The 25350-nt window shown below is 52.8% G+C and overlaps 1 protein-coding gene across 1 annotated transcript in view; it reads right to left on the reverse strand.

Moving 5' to 3' along the window:
* The window catches only part of RBM19 (RNA binding motif protein 19), a 50623-nt gene that overhangs the window by 13705 nt on the left and 11568 nt on the right, over nucleotides 1-25350 (reverse strand). Inside the window, exons 19-22 of the mRNA XM_042031115.1 lie at nucleotides 24246-24325; nucleotides 23786-23841; nucleotides 22349-22465; nucleotides 3897-4002 (exon numbers count right to left, since the gene is read on the reverse strand). Coding sequence (XP_041887049.1) covers nucleotides 3897-4002; nucleotides 22349-22465; nucleotides 23786-23841; nucleotides 24246-24325 — 359 coding nt within the window. The remainder of the gene's footprint in view (nucleotides 1-3896; nucleotides 4003-22348; nucleotides 22466-23785; nucleotides 23842-24245; nucleotides 24326-25350) is intronic.

The following is a 25350-nucleotide window of genomic DNA, read 5'->3' on the forward strand; positions in this document are numbered from 1 at the left end:
ACCCACAGCTCTAAACACTGCATTTCCTTTGTTAATTCCTAGTTCTGAATTTCTCCTCCCCACAGCAGCAGGAAGAGGAAGGTTGGGCGACAGCACACAGCCCATCCGCGCTCCACAGGTCACGGAGGAGGGCAGACCATGATGAGCGTGGCACTTGGTGGGCTCTGCTCCTCCGAGCCACTGCTCTGCCACCACCACCTCCTCCTCATGGGATTGCCACCCTCTGGTTTTGCTGGCAGCCCTGGGAAGGGTCATGGAGCAACAGGGAAGGCAGATGCTGCCATCAGGTTGTGTTGTGTGCAAGTAACCCACTGGGTGAGGCACATCTGCCACCAGCTCGGTGACATTGGCCCTTCCTGGCCAAACACATCCCCAGAAGGAGCTGGTTTGCACCCAGGATGAAGGAGAGCTCCAGCCTGGACTGGGATCTCTGCTCCCTGTCTTCCAGCTGGGAAGGCAGAAGAGAAGCTGCACACTTCAGGTGACAAACACAAGGATGTCACTTCTTTGGAAACGAGCTAAAAGACAAAACATAGCTCTTCACTGCTCTGAGAGGAATTAAGACTTTTTCAGGGGGAAAAAAAAAAGAGAAACCACTGATGATTTAAAAGACAAAGGGATGAAGGGGAGATATGCCCTCCCCATACATCCACACTGCTGGAAATCTTCCAGGGAGAGGAAGAAATCTGCCACTGCTGCTATTGCAAATGAAAAGATAGGTAGGGAAAAAATATTTTAATTAGGTGACAAGTACGAAATGAGGAGAAGCAGGCTGGCTTTCACAGAAAGCAGGAGCTATTTTTGGGGTGCAGCTCCTCTACCTGAGCATCTGCCTTCCCAGGACACCTCTTTGGAGGAACAAAGGGGCCAGAGGTTTGTGGAATTGTATCCAAATGAGGGATAAAGGGAGGTGTGGTGTCTGCCCATCCAAGGGAGAGACTCCCCACAGAAGACCTCCAATTGCCAGGGCTTCACATCCTCCAACACCTTTAAGGGGCCACAAAAAGCTCCTTTTTAAATGCCCAAAGCCGATTCTGATGAAACGGCTGCATTTGGTAACCCAGCCTCTGCCAGGCCACACCAAAGCCTGAAGATCCCTGGCAAATCTTCTCCCGGGCCTCATTTGCTTTCCAGATGCTTCAGGGGTTGCATGAAAAGCCTGTGGACTTCTCCTCCTGGAGAATAGGATGTGAGCATGCTTAAAAATGCCATTTCTGGGCGTTTTTTGTGAAGTTTGGTTCAAGCTGAATGTTACGGCTCAGCGTGGTGGGAAAAAGTGGGGAGAGGAAAGGGAGAGGCTGGAACAGCAGCTTAAAAACGTCTGTGGGATTCAGAAAGGGAATTTCCAAGTGAAGAGGTGGCTGATAAACCCCCATGAAAGCCAGGCTGCTGGGATGAGGCAGCCAGAGCTCTGGAGCAGAGCCTGCTGAGCCGGGAAGGCTGGGAGCAGCGTCTGTCAGCCCCGGGTGTGACAGCTCCAGCCCCGGCCGCTGCGCTCATCTGAGGACAGCGCTGCTCTGCCTCCAGATTCCCCCCTGCCCTATTAAATACTCACACCAAAGAGCCTCCAGGCTGGAATCATTAGAGGGACAAAGGGTCAACAACATTAGGAGATTGATAAATATCCCTCCCTCGCAAGAGCCAGTCCCAGCTGAGGATGCTCTCCGCGATGCCAGCTGCACGCAAGGATTTTTCCTTCTGTGTGTGTGCACATTTTGAAAACGTTGGCTGCCTCTCCCAAATGGGCAATTTCTATTTGGAGACCAGATGTATTTTTATATCAACAGGGGAGAAAAGTGGGAACTCGGCTTCCAGTTAATAGTTCAAAAATAAAAACAATTCCGCAACAATTCTGCACAGGGAACGTCAGGAAATGGTGAGTGCTTCCTTAGCTGGAGTTAATTTGGTAATGCCAGTGGGTCTGAGTTCCAGGGGAGGCTGAGAAGATCAAACCAAGCCTGATGGGGCAGATCTGCAGGCACAGCCTTGGGGAGATGGGAGGGGGAGCCCCCCATCTCCGTGCTGGCTGTGGAAAATCTCCATGTGTGCTCCCACAGCAGCCGTGGTTGTTCAGAGAAAAAGACAAACAGGGGAGGTCACAGGCTTTAAATGCCCAACAAAGCCAGCCTAACTATTCTATTACAAACCCATCATGTTTTATAAGATGCTTATAAGCAATTTCCAGATTACCACTCTGAGCAAAAGCGTCACTGCCAGTCAGAGCTATTCAGCTCAGAGGTCTCCAGGCCCACTCCCCTCCTCTCTCATTTCACTCAGCAATAAACTCTAAGCCAATTATGAGCGTGTTTACAATATTCAGGATCCTATTCATCAATACACCGTGCATCCTTTTCCAGACGGCCAATGGAGTGTACTTGATGTGCCACTTGTGAGACAATTAAATCCCTCAAAGAGATGAGGGTGGAAAAAAAAGATGAAGAAGGAAGAAGAGCTGCTTTGCTGGGAAAGAAGAAAACCCCGCTGAGAGCTCTTCCACAGGGCAGCTCTCTCCCTGCACGCTCCCCTCCATGAGCTTGGGGAGCAGCGCCCTGATCCAGAGCCCTGCCTGGCCCTCTCCCCTCACCAGAGATGGGCTCCTGTCACTGAGATTCCCATTTGTCCAGTGCAGCTGCAATCAGTCCCTGAGGGATGGAAAGGGACGGGAGGCAAACACCGAGCCTGTGCCTGTTTCCCCCAGAAAGCAGCAGAAAAGTGGGTGCTGCCTCACACCCCCCACAGCCAGGTCCCTCTGTGCACCTTTCCATCAAAAGCCTCCAGTTTCTCTGGGAAAAGATTAATTCAAACCCCAGGAACAAAGCCTGAACGACCGTGGAGCGAAGCAGAGGTGAAAGCAAAGCTGCTTTGAGCAGAGCCACGGGCACAGCTCGAGGTACAGGGAGAGGAACCAGGCTCCTGGGGGGATCCCTGCACCCCCAACTGACCCCCAGGGGGAGGAGGGAAGCTGAGCACAGGGAAGTTTGAATTAGGATCAATACAGGACTAACAAAGAAACTCCATGTACTGTGTTATACAGGAGGTCAGGCTGGAAGGGATGATCTAATAGTCCCTTGTGATCCTGGATCAATGAATGCTGTCTAAAAACATAAACACAGGCTCTGGCTGGCTCCCCCTCCTCTCTTCCTCATCTCTGCTCACAGCCTTGAAAATCTGGAGTTTTGGGGGGTCACGTGGTGCCTTCCCTTCAGCAGTAACATCGTGGGTGTTGTGCTTATGACCACTCCCTTCCAGACCCTGCACAGATCACCAGGAACCAGCAGCAGGATGGAATGCACCCTGCTCCAGAACCTCTGGCAAAGGGTAAGAGCAGGATACTGTCAGGCTGCAATCCCCTTGCTTCTGCTAAAAGCATAGAACTTAAATATACAGGAAAGCTTCCAAAAATAAATGAACTGGGCCAAGTCATAACTACTGTTCCTCTGGTACAGTCACTGGGAAAGCACCAGCGCAGCCCCTGCTCCCAGGGCACTCTCAAACCACACAGAAGAACTGGTGAACACGAGCCTTGCCCAGGTTACAAACTAGGAAACAGCCACAATACCCAAAACTGCCCTGATGTCAAGGCGGTGGTGGAGGTGGGACATGCACAGAGGTTTCCTGGTGTGTTAATGTTGGGTCAAAACCATCCTGTCTCACCTTGCTGCTGACAAACCTGAAAAAGAAGCTCCTGTCCTTCTGTATTACAAGAAATTTGAGTTATTTTACCAGTTGCACTGAAATTATCCCCATTATGGCTTGGGTTGTGGGTTTTGTTGCTGCCCACACAGCCTGAGTGCAGCTTTCCTGGGGAATGGCACCAGCCTGCCCCAAATCGGGGGGGACAGAGCCCCCTTCCCCCCCGGCTGGGGCAGTGCCAGCGGGGCAGCAGCACAGCTCACCTTGGCATCCTGCTTGGTGACGAAATCCACGAAGCCAAAGCCCCGGTGGGATCCTGTTCCTGCCATTTTCTTGGGCAGCCGGACAGTCTTGAGCTCTCCAAAGGTGCTGTGAATCCAAGGAAAAGCAGAGACAGCGTGAGGTGAAGGGAAGAACCACCCCTTTCCCACACACCTCGGCAGTGCCCGCTGCAGACCCACACTGAGTGCGTCTCTCCCATCGGGTGAGTCCTGCTCCAGGTGTCCTGCAGCCACTCTGCCTCCCTGCAAGCCCCATTTCCCAAGCAAATACCACCAGCTAAAACCTCAGCTTGCATTTCAAGGATCACTCTGGATATAAACCTTAACAAGACAAAAACCTTCTTCACTGTAACTGCTTTGCTTCTCCTGCCCTCAGGAGATCCAGCCAGAATGCCAGGCCCTGCTCAGGGCGGGCAAAGAGCATCTCCAGGTTACCGGGGCCGCTCCAAATCCCACCCAAACAGATTTATTTGCACCTTTAAAGAGGGGCTGGAGTGCACAGGATACAGGCAGGACACAGAGCGTGGCCCCACAGGGAATTGTTGTTTCAAGAATAGCTCCTCCATCCCCAGAGGTGTCACCCCTCCCCTCCAGGGATCCTGGGCATTTTTTATGACTGGATTTCCTCGCTCTAACCCTCCAGCCTGTCCCCTCCTGCAGCCTCTGGGCTGGAATAAACTGGTTTTATTTAAGCTTTCTGGATGCACAAAGGGAAACAGGCGAAAACTCCATATCCAACAGCATTTCAGGCAAGTTTTGAGTGTCAGTGGAATGGGGAGGTAAGGGGGTTCCTGTCCCAGAGAAGGAACTTGTGGCTGGAGCACCAAAGCTCGCAGCCATCCCACTTTGCCCAAAAAGCCTGGAAGCAGACCCAAAGGCAGCACGTGCCGGCCACCCCTCTCCAGTACCAACCCCTGGAGGAATTCCAGGACAAAGCCGACGCTTCCCCTGCTGCCGAGCTTCTGCTTCCCCTTCTCCTCCCCTCCCCTCCCACCCATTTATCTAACACATATGCACAAACTGCAGGCAATAAATATTTAACGTGGCCCAGGTCTGAAGAGATATGTTATTTTATTTGAAAATCTCCACACAGGCGTGCATACACAAAAGGAGCCTGGGATACGGCGGTGCCAAAGAGCACCCGGGAATAAACACAGTAAAGGCCATAAACGCTCTCGTGAAATGATATAAGCTAAATCCTGGGAGTTAACCTGCTGCACTGGCAGCATGACCAGGCATTCATCCACCCAATTTCCTTAGGCAACGTGGTGTGTAAATGCACCATTATGAAGCTTCGAAATGAATCCGCACGTCTCGCGCTCGGTGCTTTCCCTCCCGCTCTCCCTCCTGCCCCCTCCGAGCTGGAGCTCCGCAAACAAACAAACAAACGCGAGCGCAGGAGAGGGAGCAGCCTCAGCTGGGGGCAACGCTCGGAGCCGGGAGCAGCAGGAGCACCCTGTGGCTTCCAGAGGTCCTCCTGCAAGGGTGGGGGTGACAGGGACTGCCAAGGTCCCTGGAGCATCTCAAAGGCCGCAGTTGGGTGAAGGGAGAGGCAGCGAGAGCTCCTGAGCCATGGAGGTGCCCATCTAGCCAGGAAAAATGGGGGGGCAGGAGCCATGGGCATGCTCCAGTATCTCTACCTCTCTCTCTCTCCATGAAAAATATCCAGGGCATTGCCTGGGGCAGCAGAGTACCTGCTGAAGGAACAGGAGCAGAGCATTTGCTCCAGGGGAGGGCTCAGACAGCGCTCAGTCCGTGCACTGGAACACCAACGTGGCCTTTGGACACCAAGAGCCAACACACAGGACGGGCTGAGAGCAGGATGGCTCTGGATCCAGGGCGCCAGGGAAGCTGTGCTGACCCACAGCAGCCACGACAGAGCTGGGAGAAAGTGGCTCTTCCTTCCTCCCCAGCCACCCAGACTGGGAGAGGTGTGGAGGCAGTGGAGACCTGATCCAGATCCAGGGCAGAACTGGCCACCAGCTTTTCCTGGGCAGTGGGAGCCAGCAGGGGCTTCCAGAGGGATGGATCCAGGGGTGAGGGGACAGGGCTGACCCCGGTGGGGCCGTGCACTGGAGCAGAGTCCCCCCCACTGCGGTGCTAATTAGAAACCACAACACAGCAATTACCAGCCCAGGAGCTGCGAATGAAGCGCAGAGCTCCGGCCTTTAATGTTCTCCTCTCCGGTGCCAGGCACAGACTCACACCTCTCTTTTCCAATTATTGCTTCTGGATCTGGGGGGAGAGAGGGGCAGAGGCAGAAGGAAACCCAATTACCCCCCGCCGTGCCAGGCTCCCGTGCCCAGGGAAGCCAGAGGGAAGCCAGAGGGAAGCCAGGTGCTGATGCGCTCGCTCCCACTCCAGCTGCACCCAGGCTCCAGCACGGCCATCCACGGGTTGTGCCACGGGCAAAGGCACGGGAGCGGGGATGGGAGGAGGAAAAGGAGGGAGCACCTCACCCCAGTGACACCGGAGCAGAGTGACAAGGGAGGGGAGAAAGCAGCGTTTCTGTAAGATCCCACTGAGCTGTCTGAAATGGGCTCCCAGGGGCTGGCATGGCTCTGGAGGCGGGGGGAGCACAGCAAGTCACGGCTGGTGTCACTGCCAGCTCCTTCCCCTTCCAGCACAGATGGAGGGAGAGAAAAAACCCACAGGCGCCCCAGGGTGGGGGTTCCCCTGGGTGCTGGTGCCTCTCTCCTCTCAACCTGGGCACAGATCAGCGACCCTGCTGCCAGCACGGAGCACGGCACCAGGCCAGGCTCCTTCCCTCAAGCAGGATGGTTCACAGGGACGTTTCCTGCATCAGTGAGGGTGAAACCAGAGTGGCTTCTGGATTTACACTCACCCACCCATCCATACCTTCTCCAAGTGCTCCTGAGCCCCTGCACTGGGCCTGAAGGACCTGCTGGCTGTGGGAGAAAAGCCCTTTCAATCTCGAGACACTGACTTGTTTGCAGTCAGCCTGGCTTAACTTTGCACAAGACTTAACCTCAGTCCCTGTGAGCCCACCAGACCCCCACGCCCGGCCTGGGGCTGGATTTCTGGCAGGACAGCCCTGCAGCTCCTGGTGGCACCACACCAAGATGGGATTTCACCTGTAATGAGTGTGGCCAAGGTGTGCAGCAATCCCAAATCTCTTGTGAAACGACCCCCCTGCCCATGCAGCTGCTCACAATTAATACAGGAAGGTTTGGGGGGGCCAAAAGCAAAGAGTTTTGCCACAGAGGCAGCAGGACTGCAGAGCCCCTGGTGACCTGCCATGCACACGGCTGCTCCAGCCCCTCCCGGCTTCCTGCCCGTCGATCCATGAAAAATGGTGTCCAACTATTTCAGAGCTATTCTCTGAAATCCCAAGAGGAATCAGGACCAGGAGGGCAGGGCAGAGGTGTGGGTGGGTGCAGAGGACGTGGCTGTGCCCGGGCTCCTGTGGCCCTGCCTGCCTGGCAGATCTGTCCTCACACCTCGCTCTCCCAGGCCTGGCACGGCTTCCTGCTGCTGGCTGGGAGGGATGACAGCCTCAACAAACACTGCAACTCCTCTTTCCTAAATGAGAACCTTTGTTTTGTGCCCATCCAGATTTGCTGGGAAACCAGAAAAAGCCTGTGCTGGTCCTGGCTGAGCCACGATGCACAGGGCTGCAGAACAGACAGCCACACGCTGACACATCACCCATTCCAAGCTCGGCAGGAACACAGGGTGCATCCCAGAGGTGCCGAAGGGACATCCCCTCCCTCCCACCACAAGAGGAGCAGCATTTCTCCACGGCATTGCTGGCTATCAGCTGCTCTCCCGCTGCTTTGGCAGCTCTTCCAGCTGCCATCCTGCTCCCCTGGCTGAACACAGGGAGGAGAAGGAGATTTCTGCTCCTCACTGCAAGCTGGCTGCAGGTCAGAGGAACATCACTCCTTGGGCTTGTAATGACATCCTTCTGGCATGGGCCAGCTGGGAGGCAAGTCCTTTGCCTGCTAATTATAGGCTATAATATTGCTATTAAACAGCACATTCCAGCTCGGGGACAACACACAGCTCACGTGGCTTTGCCTGCTCACCAGAAGGTGCCTGCACAGCCATGGGACACAGGAGCATGGGGATACAGGTGGGCTCCAGAAAACCTCTTCCCTCCCCTTTCTTCTTCCCTGGTCTCCAGAAAACCCCACAGCCTCAGGCAGCCCTGACAGCCACTCGTTCACGGGACAGGGACCTCTGGATCAGGGCAAACGTGGAATGAGAGTGGTTTGGTTGGAAGAAACCTTAAAGCCCATCCAGTTCCTCCTCCTGCCACAGCTTCCACTGTCCCAGGCTGCTCCAAGCCCCGTCCAGCCCGGCCTTGGGCACTGCCAGGGATCCAGGGGCAGCCACAGCTGCTCTGGGCACCCTGTGCCAGGGCCTGCCCACCCTCCCAGGGAACAGTTTCTTCCAAAGAATTTCTTCCTAGTAAACATCTCTCCAGTTGGGAAGTGTTCCCTCCATTTCAATGCCTTTGCCGCCCCAAAGAGCAGCATTTAAACTGCCAGGTCCTCAGGACAAGCCCCGTCCATCACTGAGGGATATTTTCAAGCCCCAAACACACAGATGTGTTCATCACACTGATCTCGGTGCACCCCTAGCCCTGAGCTGATCAAGGACTCTTGGGCTGCCAAGTTCTGAGGGGGAAAGCACAACTGACACCACGAATGTGGCCACTGCCCAAACCATAGAACATCCTGGAAAACAGCCACAAAAATGACCCTCAGCATTCTGCAGATGTGCACAGAGAGCCCACTGCACAGAGCTGTCCTCAATCCCCCTCTCTGGCTTATATTCCTTCAAGAAAAACTAAACAGCAAAACCACGTTGAAAAACTGACGATGAAAACCTTTATCAAGGCTGCCAACCTTCTCCTGGGTTGCCATGTACTGCCACCATCTCCTCCTCCTCTCCTCGCCGCCCTCCCATCCCGAGCCCTGCCCAAATCCGCCCTTGTGACTGCAGGCAGCCCCAGGCCGGAGCTCAGGTGGCTGAGCCGGCAGCGTGCCCGCTCATCCCAAACGGCTCCGGGCAGGGATGGCAGCCCAAAAGAGACACAAGTCCTGCCCTCCCCTCCCTGCACAGCCTCAGCCCCGGGAGCAGGCTGCAGCCACACGGAATTCACTCAGTCCCTTTGCAGTGCTCCTCTTCATTTTATTCTTTGTCCTCCCTCGCCCCCAAACAGGACCTTCCCTGCCCCCAAAAACGATGGCCCTGCCCGTCTCTGCCTCTGCACCCATTCACTGATGATAAGGGGGAGGGAAAAAAAATACAATGATGGTCCTTTTTTTCCTTTCTTCCTCCTTGAGGAAGGCAGGACCCTGGCAAATGGTTTTGCCCCTGGGCTGAGCCATGGCCAGTTCCACCTCCTGCATGAGGGAGTTAATGGAATACGCAGCAGAAGGGCCCTCCTGCCTCCCGCTCCAGGACTTCAGCTGACTCCAGGACGGCTAATCCCATTACAAGAAAATAACGTGGATAATTCAAGCTAATGAAATCGTTACAAGAATGTGGACAGCCAGGGGTGGACATTCAGAGCCAATTTAACACTCCTTGGTGTTGTTATCCCCAGCACAGGAAATATCTGAAAGGAGGAGGGGAAAGGGAAGGAGGGAGGAAAAAAGCCTTCCTCTCTTGTTAGCTTAAATCCTGTTAGAGAGTTCAGGAACTAATCTGGCACCCATCTCCCCTATTACCCATTATCATCATCATCATCAATAACGTCTTCTTCACCTCTGCAAATCAGCAAATGAAGGCACAGAAAGACCAGGTGGGAGGGAAATCTCTGGATTCTGGAGCCAAGCCAAACTGCAGCTCCGGTGGAGCCAGGGGTGCAGGGATTTGGCAGCAGAGCAGGGGTCCCAGTGTCCCCCCAGCCCAGGGCTGAAGTGACAGCAGGAAGCAGGTCCCTGGTGCAAAGCTGATCCTTCATTCTCTGTCCTGCTGGATGATCACAGCCCCTGCGCCATCCCTGTGACGAGCCAGCGGGACAGCCACGGCTGCGCCTTCTTTACTCCACAGACCCGCAGCTTCTCCAGCTTCCCCTCCTCTTTGCCCAGGAGCAGCCTCTGTGTCTGGAGGCCCCTTGATCTGCTGCTGCAGCACAACTGGGTTTTGCTTTATGTGATTCCTCTTTTTCCGTGCCAGCCTTGTGCTGCCGCCTGCTCCAGGCCACGGATCCCTGTCCGAGCCCAGCTTTCTGGGGAAGACCTGTCCTTGCTGCCAGAGCCTCCTGGGGCAGGTCTGAAGCCAGGCTTCCTGGAATAACAGTGCTGCAAATGGAGGAAGTCCATGAGATCCACTAGGGAACAGTCCCAGGAGGCTGGGACGCCTTTCAGACTGCCCTCACTCCCTCAGTGCCTGCAGAAATCTCCAAGTTCAGCTCCTCCCGGATTTATCGAGTTTTGGCACAGATCTTCAAAGATTACTTAGATGCCCAACACTACAACTACTGCACACACCAGGGACTGTGTGGACATGGATGTGCTTCTTCCAAGGAGCTGGGAATTTACCCACGAATCCCATTTTTAGCAGGCAGAGGCAGCAGGATCAGGAACACAACAGCTTTGGCCCCACAGCAGGAGGCAGCCTGGGGATATTCCCTCTCCTCAAGGTGCTGGAGCAGGAGGCAGCGGCTGCTTCCCGTGGCTTAACTGGCTTGTTTAAAAACACAGCAAAACATTTTATCCCTCCTCGATTTATTTTCCTTAACAGTTGCTTATGAGGGACCTTATCAAAAGCGTTCTGAAATTCCAAGTAAATTAGTCATTAGGCAGGTTTTCAGAACAGTAATTAGGCCACTCCATGCCCCTGATGTATTATTTACCTGAGAAGATCTACATAATTAGGGCTCTTCTTTATAACTGGTATTACACACACTAAATTCTCCTCCAGTCTATCGTGTAATTACGCAATTAGGCCTCACACTAAACAGAAACCAATCCTGAAAACCAAGCAGAAAGAAGAAAAAAACCCAACCCCACAACAGTAATTATTATTTTTTTAAATCCTCCATCAGCAGCACAGCAGCAAGTCTTAAATTTTAATATCCCTCCACTTAAGTCATTCCTAACCAGGTGCTGCAGCCAGGTTTGGTTTCTTAATTTTGCCGTGTTTAATCCACCATCGGCAGAGAATGATTTAAAGGCTGGTGGGAAAAGGGGCCTTTCCCTTCCCTGGATTTGCTGTGCTGGCAGGAGCAGCATCATGCCCCTGCAGCCTCTCCCTCTGTGGCTCCTCAGCCCCCTGCTCCTCCCAGCCCACGAGGATTTTTCCCTGGCTCCTGGAGCAGCCAGGGACCGCTGCTGTGGTGTGACCGTCACAGCCATTCTGCCCTCCAGAGCTGGCGACCACGCTGGAATTTTAGAATTTTAGCGTGGAAGAAAGGAATGAGAGCCCTGCAGCAGGAGAAGGGATGTGCAGAGCCCCACCCAGCAGCCTCACACGCCTTTAGGATGGAGGGATGGACACAGTCAGCTCCAGATTTGTTCCCATTTTTCTCCTGGTCCCACTGCAAAGCGAGATCCCGGGATGGCCCTTCCCACCCGGGCCTGCCCCTGGGGTGCTGCACACGTCCTGCTCTGTTTCCTGCTCCTTGCTGATGGAAGAGCCTGCACCACTCGGGTGGGAAATATTTTTTAATCCACTTCTTGCCATAAACCTGTTTTAGAGTCAGTCCCACCAAGGAAAAGCACCCAGGCCTCACTGACACCTCCTAGAGAAGACACCTGCCTACTATCCACATTTATTGCCACGCTTTGAAGACAACGATGGTTCAGTTTGCTTAAAGCAGGGACAGGCTTCCTCCTGAAATCTTACACCTCAGGGCTCACAATTTCCAGTTCCCAAGGCACAGGGGAAGGTGCAGAGCTGGCACAGGGAACACCACAAGCTTTAGGAAGCCCCAGGTTTAAGCAGCGCTGCTGAACTTGAACACTGATATGAGCTTGGGAGTTCAAAGCCATCCCAAAAGAGTTTGAGCTGGTGGCTCAGAGGATTTAAAGATAACTGGTGGATGTGTGATGGAAGATGTCATCCCAAACCAGGATGGAGGTGGAAAACCCACTTTAATATTATTCAGGTTGTGTTGCTGCTTCTCTTCTCTCAGGGAACCTTACAGAGCTCTGAGCTGGTTCTGGTCACAGCAGGGCTCTGTGTGTGCTGTCATGGGCCAGCCCTTCCTGGGCTCTGCCACTCTCAAATTCCCCATCCCACACCTTTCTTCTTAATCCTACTGTAATTACTTTTTTTTTTTTTTTGCTGGGGGAGACAAAAGGCACTCAAGTCTGGTGGAGAAAGGAGCAGTTCTATCAGGACATCCTCCCCCACACCACCTCCCTGCACCACACCAGGAGCAAAGCACGCTCCCCTGGCAGCTGTCCCTGAGGTGCACAAAGGCATGAGCCCTACATCCCAACCCTCCTGAAATCTCAGTCCTCGCACAGCCTTCAACAAGAGCCCCCCCAAAGCCCTTCTCAGAGCCCGCACTCCTAAGCCACAATTCTCCCAGCACGCAGCACCTTGTGGGACCACGGCTTAGGAGCCACCAAGTCACTGCCCTGACCACCAGAGGGTCAGGATTTCAAAGGAACCCGCAGCTCCAACAGCGCTCAGATTTGGGGATTTATCTCTCCTGGGCTCTTTTGAAAATCCTGATCAGAGCGCAGCTCTGGTCAAAAAAAAAAGTTATGCTAAAAATAGTGCTCACAGGAGGGTCTGGTGCAAATCTCTGCTGCTGGAGGGTTCTCGTGAGCCAGCTCCTTTCAAAGACAAGAGGAAATCTGTACAACTGGCAAAGCAGGAAACACAGAAGGAACCCAAAGGTGTAGCCAGAGCATCCTTTGGAGAAGGCAGCCTTGCTGTTAAGATACCAGCTGCATCAACAACCCCAAAAATACAAAAGTAGATCTCATATTCAACTGTAGAACCTCCTGCACTGAGCTGGAGAATAAATATAGAAGCAAAGAGGTATTTATAGGCACACAGCTATTTTAACACAGCTCTGCATTAAAGAGAATCCTTATTTAAGTCTTGCCCCTGCAAAGCTGCAGGATGACTTAGAAAAATAACCTGATTAATTATTTTCATCAGGAGAACAGAGAAACACGGAGGGAAGATCAAATGCACACAAGGAGTGCAGCAGGAATGTGGGAGCTGCTGCGGTGACTCAAACACAACGAGGGTGCCGAGCTCTCCTGGGCCCAGGCTTGTCCCTGAGAGCCCAGGCTGGCCACATGCACCATCTGCCCGGGGGCAGAACAGGACAAAGCACTACAAGCAGGCACAGAACAGCTCCTTGGTGAGGCAGGCTGGGAGCCACCATGCTCCAGAGCCAGCGGAACATCCCATTTCCTCCTGCTGCTGCAGAAGCCCTGTGAGCAGAGGTGTATTTCCACTGCTACCAGTCCAATTTGCCCATCCTGTCCCCAAAACTGGAGGTGTGGCTGTCACCCAAGCTACCACAGTGGCTCTTTTCCTGCTCCCTTTGGTTACCCCTGCCATGACCACAGCACCTGCTAGAGCTCAGAGGTGGCTGGGATTTGTCTTCACAGGTCACCTGGAAAAGTCCCAAAAGACAGCAGGACAGGGAGTGAGTGATTGGTGCCAGCACCATCTGAGCCACCATGGGATTCAGTGATGATGCTCCCAGCCCATTTCAAGGAAGGCTCATCGCTCTGCACCCACTCAGAAAGTGCTGGATGAAGAGGACAGAGATTTCACAGGACCACTGAATGGTTTGGGTTGGAAGAGACCTCTGGGAATCACCTTGTCGCCTGCCAAGAGCTCCAAGAAGTGTGGCCACGATGAGAGAAGAGGGGAAGGGATCATCCTGCCTTCACAACCCACAGAACAATGCAAGCACGCACCTGGAAAGAAGGTGGGACAGGCTCTAGGGGAGGGAATAATAAAAATGGCAGGGGACAGAGCAGAACGCCTGCCACGGCGAGCGAGCTCCAGCCAGGACGGGCTCAGGAACGCTGAGCGCCTGTGGGAGCTGTCAGAGTCCCAGCTGATGGCAGGAAGGCCCTGCAGAGGTGACAGCTCTGGCAGACACAGCGAGCAAGCAGCAGGAAAGGGGGAGAAACCAGGCAGGAGGCAAAAGGCAGCTCGGGGTCTGTGCAGGCAGAGCCGGGCTGTGCTTGCTGCCGTTTAAAAACGGAGGCAAGTGGTCAGAAAGCAACTTTTAAGCTGAGCACAGGTAGGGCAGGGCAGGGCAGGGCAGGCTGGCAGCTTCCCTCCCTCCCTCCCTGCTGCAGCAGACCCAATTTCATGGGGTTTTTGCACAAGCAGCGGGGTGGAAAATGATCATCGGCGCTCCGCAGCTCCCCCCGCAAGGTGAGCGGCCCCAGCCCCACCTGGGTGGGTACCTGGGCGAGGAAAGAGGCCACCAGTGAGCTTCCCCGAGGGCAACTGTGGGGGGGATGAGGGCCACCCACACTCCCCCCAGCCCCGTCACCCTCCCGGCTGCTGACGGGAGAGACGGCGCAGTCCTGCGTGACAGCGTGAAATTAATATGATTTTGGGGGAAGTTGGCAGTGAGTAATGAGCAGCTGAAACACCTCGTCCCCACCCCCTCGCCCCCCCAGACTCTTTTAACCCTTCAGCTACTGGATTGGGATCAAAGAGTGGGGAGAGCAAGAGCTGGGTTAAAGTGAAGCAGAGAGGGGCCACGGAGCCCACCTGGAACTGGATTTACAGGTGAATTTTGGCACAGATCAGTGGTGCTGCTTGTGAGCAGGCCCAGCCTGCTGAGATCCAGAGATTGGCCCTCCTGGGCTTGGAAAAGTCAACATTGCTGCTTTTCCAGATGAGGTTTCATAAAGACATGCCAAAAAAAGAGAAAAAGATGAGGGGTGAAGGGGGCCCAGACCTGTCCAAACACCCCTGGGCAAGTCCCAGAGATCCCCGTGAGGGGACAGCCTGGTGTGCACAGACCACTGATGGGCAGCAGGACAAGAAGTGGCTTTCCCAGCTTCCCTGGTGTCTAATAAATGGCAATGTGGGCAGAAAAAACATCCCATCTTCACAGGCAGCTGATGATGGATGCCCGGTAAGGGTCAGTCCCACAACAGCACCTTCCTGAGAGGACAAGGCTCCTCCTGTCCTTAATTGCAGCAAATTTAAGATCTCCTGTCCTCTGCCAGATGCCTGGAAGTGCTCAGGACACTGCTGGGGGAGGAGGAAAGAGAGGTGAGAAGACAGATGGTCATCCTGCTGTGCCTTCCCTCGATTTCTTCAGGAAGAACAAGGTGCAGACAGAAATGCTGCTGGCACAGTTCAAAGGCCTGGGGCACAGGGACTGCCTCAGGAGAGGCGAGAGACTGGGATGGAAGGGCCTTAATTGCAATCACATCCCAAGGCGTAGAATCCACTGGATTGGGAGAAGGAGAAAGGCTGCAGCAGGCTCGAGGTTAAAAAAATAATGATGCAAACAGAGATGCAAATAAAGGACACGATGTCAGCGTGAGGAGAAAGCTGTGATTCATTAGAGGCTTGTTCAGGACCTTCTCGTGAAGTGAGACTGGAAAATACCCACACAAGTGAAAGACAGGGGGGTGGAGGGATCAACAGCACCGTGAAGGAGCAGCAGCTAAGAAATCCAACAGACAGAGGAATTTTAAGAGCAAGGAAATAATCATCCTGACTGTGCCTTGATGAAAGGCTGAGACACAAGCTCAGAAATTAGTCCAGCATAATTTCAGCATTCCAGATTGTGCAATGCCCCAGCTGCCAGCCCCCAAAGGGCCAACCTCTGGGAATGAACAAGGACTGGCCACAATATACGGCAAGAAAATAGCATATTTTTCCTTTCTTACGCACTTACCGTTCTTAATTTAGACAAGAAGCGACCTTATAACATTAAGAACCCCGAGTGGGATATTTCCAGGAGACAGCACAGGCAGGCTTTGGCTTTGCTCTCTATGGAGAAGCACCTGCCCACAGATGACATTTTTTTGCACTGAAAAAAATGGCAAAAACCCCAAAGCAGAAGCCCAGAGTGGCATTTGAACATGACATTCCAAAAGCAGCCCCGTCCCCACCTCACTCCACCTCCCCGAGCCCCTCCACGCTGCTGAGCAGCGGAATTTGTGTGGAAAACTAATTAAAGTTCCCTCGGGAAGCTCGGCTGGGTGCCCTGGAGAGAGGTGCTGTGGCAGGAGAAGGGAGGAAGCAGCCCAGAAATTCCCTTCGTCTGCACAGGACAAGCCCAGGCTTTGGGAGGGCAGAAAAGGGACCTGGGGCTGTGGAGTACACAGAGAGCAGAAAAGGGGAAAGAAATAAATACAAAAATCAGGGATGTAATGAATATTCAAACCTGGGAAAGGGATGTGCTGAAAAAAAATCTTCCTTCTGCTCTTGGGAAGAGCCACCTTTTAAAGCAACCTTGCTGAGATAACAGAGAGTTAAACATTTCCTTATCTGTGTTAAACACCTTTATGATTCAAACTGCAAACCAGCACTGAACACCCCTCTCCCTCCCTCTCCCCCAGCCCGTGGCTCGCTTTGGAGAGCGGCCAAATTAAAGTGGCCACTGCCATTTCTGGGCTCTGAGCATGAACCTGATTCTGCCACGTTTGGGTTTCCAGTATGCAAGGAAGAGGCTTGAAAAGGGGAAAAAAAGAAAAAACCCAGATCAATTTATGCTGTTTGAGACAGTAAGAGAAATAAAGCAGCCCAGCAGATCCCTGTATGCCCCCCTAGAGCTCACGAGGCTGGTGCCCATTCCTGCAAGCTGCTTCCCAAGGAGCTCCCATGCCCTGTGTTCTCCTGTGCAGCATCCCCTGGCACTGCAGCTCGGGCATGGAAACGCACCAGGACTGGGAGAAGGCGGCTGCGAGGATGCACCTGGGATCAGCTGGGCAGGAGATCCAGGGCACAGTCCAAAGGTGTGGGAGAGCAGAGGGCACGGGGTGGCTCAGGGGGGCACCCTGTGCCAGGGACTGCCCACCCTCCCAGAGAACAATTCCTTCCCAATATCCCATCCAGCCCTGCCCTCTGGCAGTGGGAAGCCATTCCCTGTGTCCTGTCCCTCCATGCCTTGTCCCCAGTCCCTCTCCAGCTCTCCTGGAGCCCCTTTAGGCCCTGCAAGGGGCCTCCAGCCCTTCCATCAACTTTGTGGCCTCCTCTGGACTCGCTGCAGCAGCTCCACCTCTGCCTCGTGCTCCCCTTGCAAACCAAAGACACCCTAAAAGCCCCAGTGGGGCCAAGCTCTTCAGCCTGGACAGAGGCAGCCATCAACCACGCAGCTTCCTGTTTTCCAAAAAGGAAACTAAACACATCCAAAGATGCTGTTTTGGCAAGAACCTTCAAAGAATGTGGGTGGACAGGGCCCCACAGCCAGGGTGTGGCAGGGACAGAGGCACCCCAGGGTGCCTCAATCCAGAGGAAGAGCCTGGGGAGGGCTTTGGAGATCTCACGGACACACTTATTTCCTGGAGATCATGATTTTGTGATCCCACTCACCACCAAACCCAACTCAGAGGCATCCTTACAGCTGCCATTGCACATCTGAGCACTGAAACACGCTCTGGTTCCTGCTGCCTGCGCTGTTTGTGACACCCTGGTCACAAACACCTGGCTTGGGTGCCTCCAAGCAAGGGACACATTCCACAGTCCTCAGGAAAAGCCAGGAAGGTGGGATCCGAGCCCTGGTGGCTGGGTGCAGGGTGCCCAGCTGCTTCCCCAGGGGCTTTCTGCTCCTCCAAGACTCATTTTTGGGCCCTCTCTTCTTGCAGAGAGGGCCCTGGGACAGGCAGAGGCACCAGCACTGCGGAGGAGCTCAGTGATCCCCTGCTCCACCTGGTCCTTCTGCTGCTCCACCACAGTGGCAGCTCTGTCCTGGCTCAGATGGCTCCTCCTGGCTTCTCCCACACGGCACCCGGCACCTGCAGCCCCTGTCCCGCCCCCAGCAGCCCCTCACACCTCAGGGAGGTGCTCACTGTGACCTTTGCCGCTGTCCCCAAGCTCTTGGGCTGTCTGACTGCAGGGGGACAGCATGGAGACCAAATTCAAGCAGCAGCAATCAGTTTTGAGCCATTTCTAGCACACCATCCAAGGCTTTAGAAGTGGAACCCAGCAACCCTGACAGCACTAGGACGTTCTGTTTGCATGGAATGCTCTAATTAACTCTGTCCAGCACTCGCTTAACAAACTCATGTTTTCCCTCAATTTTTTTTCCTTCTGTGTCTTTCACCAGCACAGATTTTCCACATCTTCAACAGGGGAAGGAGAAATTGTCTCCAGTCATGTAGACTCCATTACTGGGAGAAAGGTGTGAACAGCAAGCACGTCTGGCAGACGGATTCATTATCCCACCGTGTCCTTTATAATGGGAAATGAAAAGCCCATTCTGGTAACTACACTTTATTATAATAGGTCAGGAGAAGTGAAAGGCATCATCTTATAAAATTAACTTCATAAAGACTGCTTCAAAAAAAAAAAAAAAAAAATCTCTGCCAGTTTAGCCACTGCCTCTCCCTGCAGAGATTTTTTTCGTCTCCCAGAAGGGGCTGACTCCCAAGTCTTGTCCCACTTCACTTTTCCCCTCCAGCAGAGGGAATGGTTCTTTTTCCTCCTAATCACGCCCAGGTGCTTGCTTTGCCAGGTGCAGTAACTGCCACGTCTTCGTCAAGGCAGAGGAAACAGTCAGCAAAGGAGTTAAAACGAGAGCCACCCCCAAAGGTGTCTGCAGAAGCAGAGTCACATTCTCTGTAGCAAAGTCATACATAAGCTGTTCTCTGCTCTGCAATACCTTCAGCTGCTTCCTTCGTCAAACTAAAGCCCAGGCTCCCAGCTGACGATAACTTTGTGATCCAACAACAGCTTTGTGCAGCCTGTCTGAGTGCAGCTCCTGCAGGCAGAGGCAGGGGACAGCCAGGGGGACGATCCAACACCTCCCACAGCCAGCGCTGGCACCTGACTGCCCTCGGAACCCTGCCCAGCTGGCAGGGGAGGGCTGAACTAACAACTGCTGCAAATTCAAGAGAAACCTAAGAGAAACCCAAAATGGAAAGTTCTCAGATATATTCTGCAAAAAAAAAAGGAAGAAACAACTTCACCCCCAGACACACAACTCCAACAACTGCATCCTGTACTCTGCCAAGCTCTGAGCACACCCTGGGCTGTGCCTGTCCCTCAGCTTGCCTTGGATTGGGCAGGAATCTTTTAAGAAGTGCTTTTCTAAGCTTTATCATTTCCCTTTTGAGGCAAATGAAACACACAGCTCCTCAAAACATTATAAAGCACCTGCAAAACAGCCTGATCCTCAATATTCATGGAGTTGGTGCACACAGCGGAGGAGGATGGAAGGGGAGGCTCAGAAACAAAGAGTTAATTGGTACTGCCAATGAAGGCTGCGTGGATCTCATGTGATAGATTCTTAAAGGAGCTCAATTTTCAGAAATTGCCAGGCTCCAATCTGTGAAAGGGTGGCCTTTCACAGATCTCCAATTCAGCTTGCCACTAGAGTTCCTTTTGAAAAAAAGAAAAAAGTCTTGCCATAAAAGCCCCACAATTTGGGAGCAAAAATTAGCAGCCTTCATGGGATAGCAATCCCTTTGACTCTCCTCCCCTGACTGTGGCTCTTTGGGAAGAACTGAGCACCATTTACCTTTTGTTATTCTTCCAGGTAGTAAAGAGAAGAGTAGAATCTAATCAAGAACAAAAACGGGTGAAAAAAACACACCCACAAAAGCTGAATCTTCACACCTCGCCCAAAGGCGGCCCCTATAATGGAACAGCCTTTCTCCCTCCGAAGATGATAACACCTATCTCAAAAGAAAAAGATAAATAAATCCCTCGAGGGTGCAAGAGAGGCCAGAACCTCCAGGAGAATGTGGCAGGATATGCTCTGAACCCGTGTCACACCCAGCAAAGCCACTGGGCTGGGACGTGGGCAGCACCTGAGGCTTGTGGAGCTCTGCTGCAACAGGATTACTCTGCAGGCAGAGGACCTGAGCTGCTGAGCAGAGCACCCCTGACTCCCCTCAAACACCATAATTAAGCACCAGCACCTTTCTCCAAGCCAAGAAACAGAACTTGGTGTCCCTGGATTCCAAAATTAAGAAATTCCTCCAGGCTGTAGGAACACAGGCAATGGTGCAAGGCAAGGCTGAGCATTTCAGTGATGGATCCAAGAAAGCAATATCCAAAAGTGTAAAATCAGCCAGGCCAGGGATTCCCTGAACTGCCAGAGCTGAGCAGCCTGAAAAATCCACTATTCAGAACACCCAGCTCCTTGTTTTGCTGTTCCAGTGTCACCAACACCTCCTGCAGGGCCATCTGAGAGGGGGGACCGAGCTCTTTGGCAAAGCTCAAAACACGGAAAGATTTGTTTGGGGGAAAAAACAAATACATATATACACATATAAAGTGTAATAGGTATTTTTGGAAATGACAGTGGCATAATCTGTATTTTTCTGGGTAATACATACATAGAGACTGTGTGGATATATACAGTGTGTGTGTGTGTGCATAGTATAAATATACACACATATATATAAATTAATACTTATTTACTTTAATACTTATTTATTTTTCTCCTGCTGCAAGGTGGAAGGTGGCTCTGGAGCAGGCGAAACAATAGGGAAGATGCTCATCCTGTAAAACCTGGGCCCTGGGGCTGTTGCCCTGGGTGGTGATGCCTGGCTGAGTGGCCTGGCTGTCCCCAGGCTGGCTGTCCTGGGCAGGCTAAGAGTGCCCCCTGCAGCCCTGCCAGCCCTTCCACTGCCAAAGGATTGTTGGCCATCCCCAAGAAATCCCCAACAAAAGACAAACTAAGACAGGCTCCCAAACGCAGAGAGAGCCCGAAGCGGCGGAGCAGAGGCAGCTGATTTACAGGCACGCACAAAGCAGTGCAGGAGGGTGAAGTGTGGGGCAGGACTCTGCTGTGCCTGGTTTTGGCTGCTCCAGAGCAAAGCAGGGATGGCAGGAGTGAAAGGAATGTGCTCCCCCAAGCTGCTGGCTTTTGTTTTGAGGATAAACCCCCGATTTCTGCATATCCCAGGTGAAGGAAAGGGATGCTCCGAGAGCGCTGTGACCAGCTGGAAGCTGCACATTCCCTGCAGTATCAATCAGATGTTCCTCTGCCCCTCCTCTCCACAGCTCTGAGGTGCCAGACAAGACAGGAGGGAAAAACCCACACCAAAAACCCCCCACAGTCTCTGTGCTTGTGATGTACAAAATCTCCCAGCGCCTTGAACTTCACCTTAGGCCCAGCTTTGCTGGCTTGAGCTTTACGAGGGTCACGTCTGCAGTTCAGAGTGTTGGGATCTAAATCAGCAGAGCCCCACATGCTAAGGAAAGTCAGCGTGGGGCCTGGAAGCCCAGGGGTTCTGCCTCAATCCCTCAGGGCAGAACTGAGCCAAAAGCATCCAAGCTGCACAGCACAAGAAAAACCTTTTGCTCTTCCGGAGGCATTTTTTTTGTTGTGACCATCACCACACCCCTGCCCGAGAGCCACGGCATGGTTTGCCCTGAGTGAAATCCCCAGAAATCAGCCCAAATGAGCGTTGTAACAGAGAGATTCCCTCACACCTTGCAAGGGATCAGCTGCCAACCACACAGGAACCACATCTCTACACGAACAAAGGAGGGAGAACTCCATGAAACCAGAAAACACAAACAAATCACTGCCAGGGGCTTTTCAGTGCATGGTCTGGGCAGGTTTCAAAGGGTTAAGCAACACCTCAAGTTTCCCCTTCGGAAAGAAATGCCCCAGCTGTGACAAAAGCACCTAGCTTGTGCCAGGACAGGCCCACAGAGGCCACACCCAACACAGCACCCAGTGGATGGCAGCTGGAAAAATCCCTCCTGCAAGCCAACAGCAGAGCAGGGAGCACCGCCTGGGACAGCGAGCAAACCCTCCCTGTCCTGGGAGCAGCAAAGATGGTGCTCCTTTCACAAAGTTCCACTCATTTTTCAGGATACAACAAAATCCCAGCACAAAAGGCTGAGGGCACGCAGAGGTGATCCCAAAATCCCTGCCCACCCCCCTCAAGTGTTTCTTGTCAGAGAGGGCACTACAGGCACCAAAACTCCACGTCCTGACAGGTATGGGGTAACATCCCACTGAATGTGTGGGGCACAAGTAATGGAACATCCACAGAGAGGAAAGCAAAGTGGAAATGCTCCCTCTGGACTGCAGAGCATCGGGAACGCTGCTGCACACCTTCCAGGAGGGGGGAGGGAAGAACATCCAAGGCTAAATCATTGACTCTACAGGGATGTCCAAGCTGTAGTGATTGGCCACAATTTCCATACTGGTGTAACTTCCCAAGCCATTTGTCCCCACACTCAGTAAAATCCTTGTTTTCTTCCACAAGGACAAAAAAACCTCACAATATTTACAACCTGAGAAAGGCCCCACATGAAAATCACACCGGCTGCACCCCAGGGCAAGCCACAGACCCACCAAAGCTCTTTCCTACCTGAAGAGTTCCCGGATTTCCCTGACAGTGGCCTGGAAGGGGATGTTCCGGACCAGGATCTTGGAAGTTTTCTGCTTCTTGGCAGTCTGTTTCCTCCGGGCTGGTTTCACAGCAGGCCTGGAAGCCAACAGGAAGGGCAGGTAAAGACCACGGAGCAGCAGAATCCCTTTGAACTGTGGCTCCCTCAGGACATGGAACGTGGAAAAATGAGGCACCAGCTCACACTGGCATCCTTGGTTGTGACAGTGGAAATGCCACACAGGCCACCAAAAGGACCAAATTCCAGTGATTTAAATCCTACATCTGAAAATGAAGTAGTCCCTCCTGCTCCAACGGAGGTCCTGCCTCTAACTCTAGTTAGTTTGCCACTAACTCATGCTTTGTCACCAAATCTTGCCCTTTAATTGTCAGGAGAGTGCACTAATGAATATGTTTTTATATATATTAGCTTAATGTGAGCTAACTTTGATTCTTTTTCTTCTTGGCTTATAAAACATCAAATGAAATTTTGTAATGAAGTATTAATTTTTTTTTTTTAACCTCTGGAGTTGTATTGCATTTGGACAAGGTCAGAATTTACCTAACACAAAAGACAGCAGCTTATTCCATAAAGCAGAGCACTTCCCATTGTGGGCTGGATACCTGCTGAAGGGATTTTCCAAATCAAACTGGATAAAAACGGTTTAGGAAAGAATTGAAATACAAAGTGCAGACACGGGGAGCTGTCAGACTGCTCGTGGGCCCCAGGAACCAGATTTTCAAACAAATTTTGACATTTAACAGATATCACCTCCAGCAGGGTTTCCAAAGTGTCTAAAGGACAGTGTTCAGGTGCCAACATTCAAATATCTGGATTAATTTGCAACTCTGCAGTTAGGATGTTCTGTGCTGAGTAAGAACTAGGAAGCAATCCCTAAAAACCAGGGCTAATCCCAAGTACATTCACCCGCAAGTAACCATCTCCTCTGTGCCTAATTGCCCAGGCAAAAGGAGCTAAATCCAAACTTTTTTATCAAGCAAGAAACCGGTTTTGTTTGGATTTGATCAGAATATTATTCTTAAGCTCCTGTTCTCTCAGATGAACAGGTAAAAACTTCGCTACCCAGGGAAAATTTGTCTCCACGAACTTTTCAAAGCCCCTGGAGCTGGCAGTGCTGCCTGAACTGCCACCAAAGCAGAGGCTTTTTCCTTGAGCAGGGAAGAAAACTCTGCCTGTTTCTCACTTTGGGCTCAGTTTTGGGGCCCTGCTCCAGGCTCATTCCTCGTTTCTCTTCTCCTTTCAAGCAAAGCTGAGTAAAGCACAGCCAAGGCTGATGTGCTCGACAGCTGGAGCACTGCTGGGCACATCCCTCGGGGTGCAGATGTGGGAGAAGAAGGGAAGAAGCTCCCAAGGGTTACTGCAGCTGAAGTGCTGCAGAGGTGGGAGGGGAGCCTCACCTGACAGCTCTCTCTGAGAGCTTCACCTCCAGCTTGTGGCCATCCACAGTGCAGCCCTGGGAGTCCGAACAAAGGAAGAGGAAAAGAGACATAATTAACAGAAATAAACATACAGAAGAATTAGAAGTCAAAGCAGCACTAAATAAACATTAATCGGTGACTGTTCTGTGAGGGGGGATCCGGGTCTCTGCCCCCTGCAAGGGGCACCTGGTGGGAAACCTCATTAAAACCCAACCCTTGTACATCTCCTGGGAATTCCACATTGGATCAGCACTAGGAAACACCTCTCCATGGTCTTGTCCATTTACAAACCCTCTTCCCTCATAAACCTGGCCCATTTTAGAGGCTTCTCCACCTGCCCAGTGCAGCTCACAGCACTGACACCCTCAGCTACACCCTGAACCGCCAGGTTCATCCAAGCCTCTGGACAGAATTCCGGGCTGGCAAGGCTGGCACTCACCTGGAGCCGGCGCAGGGCTTTCTGGGCGCTCTCTGGCTTCTTGTACTCCACAAACCCAAAGCCCATGGACAGCAAGGTGCCTGTCAGAAGAGAAAGCAGTGACAACAGAAGATAGAAAAACAAACCAGGAGCAAGCACTGATTGCCAAACCTGGGGGGACAAAAGCTGAATATCCCATAGAAAGGGCCGGCCTGGCCACGGCTGGACTTGGATGCTCCTCAGGAGCACCCCTGGCTGAGTTTTTTGAGCAAGGCACTGCTCTGGACCGGCCAGTTTTGGTGCTGATAAGGTAACAGATGCTGCACACAAAACTGATCTTTTGCTTTGCATCATCTCAGTGCCACTTCCTTAAATAAAACACCGAGTCCTGCAAAGCAACTGCTGGGCACAGACAAGGGAAGTGATCCTACTGTGGGGACAAACCTCCCACGAGCTGCAGTGGGCAGCTGCCACTTCCACAGCCAGGGAGAGACATCCCTTCCCCTCCCTGCTCAGCAAAGGTCTGCAGCGCCTGCGGTCACACCACAGCCCTGAGAAACACACTGACTGACACAGGATTAACAGTGAGGGGACAAACCAACACCCCATGCTCGGCTTCAGAACCTCAGTGGTGGCAGAGCGTAGAGATGGCCCCGGTGCCTGCAGGGATCAGGTGGTACAGGATCAGCCCACGCTGAGCGGTGCTGCCTGGCCAGACCCACCAGCAGAACTGAAGAACTCACATTATTTCTTTATCTCTCAGTGGATCTGAGGTTTCAAGTATCCCATGGAAGAGGATGGGGAAAATCAAATTCAAGGGGAAATGCCACGAAGCTGTGGAGCTCCCAGAGAAGCCACAGCCCCTCCAGCCAGCGCTCGCCTGGATCCAACTCCTCGGGAAGTGAGAGCAGCCAGCACAACAGGCACAGCCACTCCTCCCTGCAGCCTGGGGGGCTCTGGGCTGGCAGGGAGAAGGCAAACCAAGCCCACTCAGCTCAGCTCTCAGCCAGGCATCCTCGAGGATCTGGCTGTTCCTGGGATAGTGCAGGGCTTAATCACTGTGGGGCACCGGCTCCCGTCAGCCTGCACCCTGCTCTCTGCTGTGATCCTGGAGGAGTTTGGCTTC

Source organism: Corvus kubaryi, unplaced genomic scaffold, assembly GCF_017639235.1.
Source record: "Corvus kubaryi isolate FWS band 111438036 unplaced genomic scaffold, C.kubaryi_AGA036_p1.0 37337, whole genome shotgun sequence".
Taxonomy (NCBI): domain Eukaryota; kingdom Metazoa; phylum Chordata; class Aves; order Passeriformes; family Corvidae; genus Corvus; species Corvus kubaryi.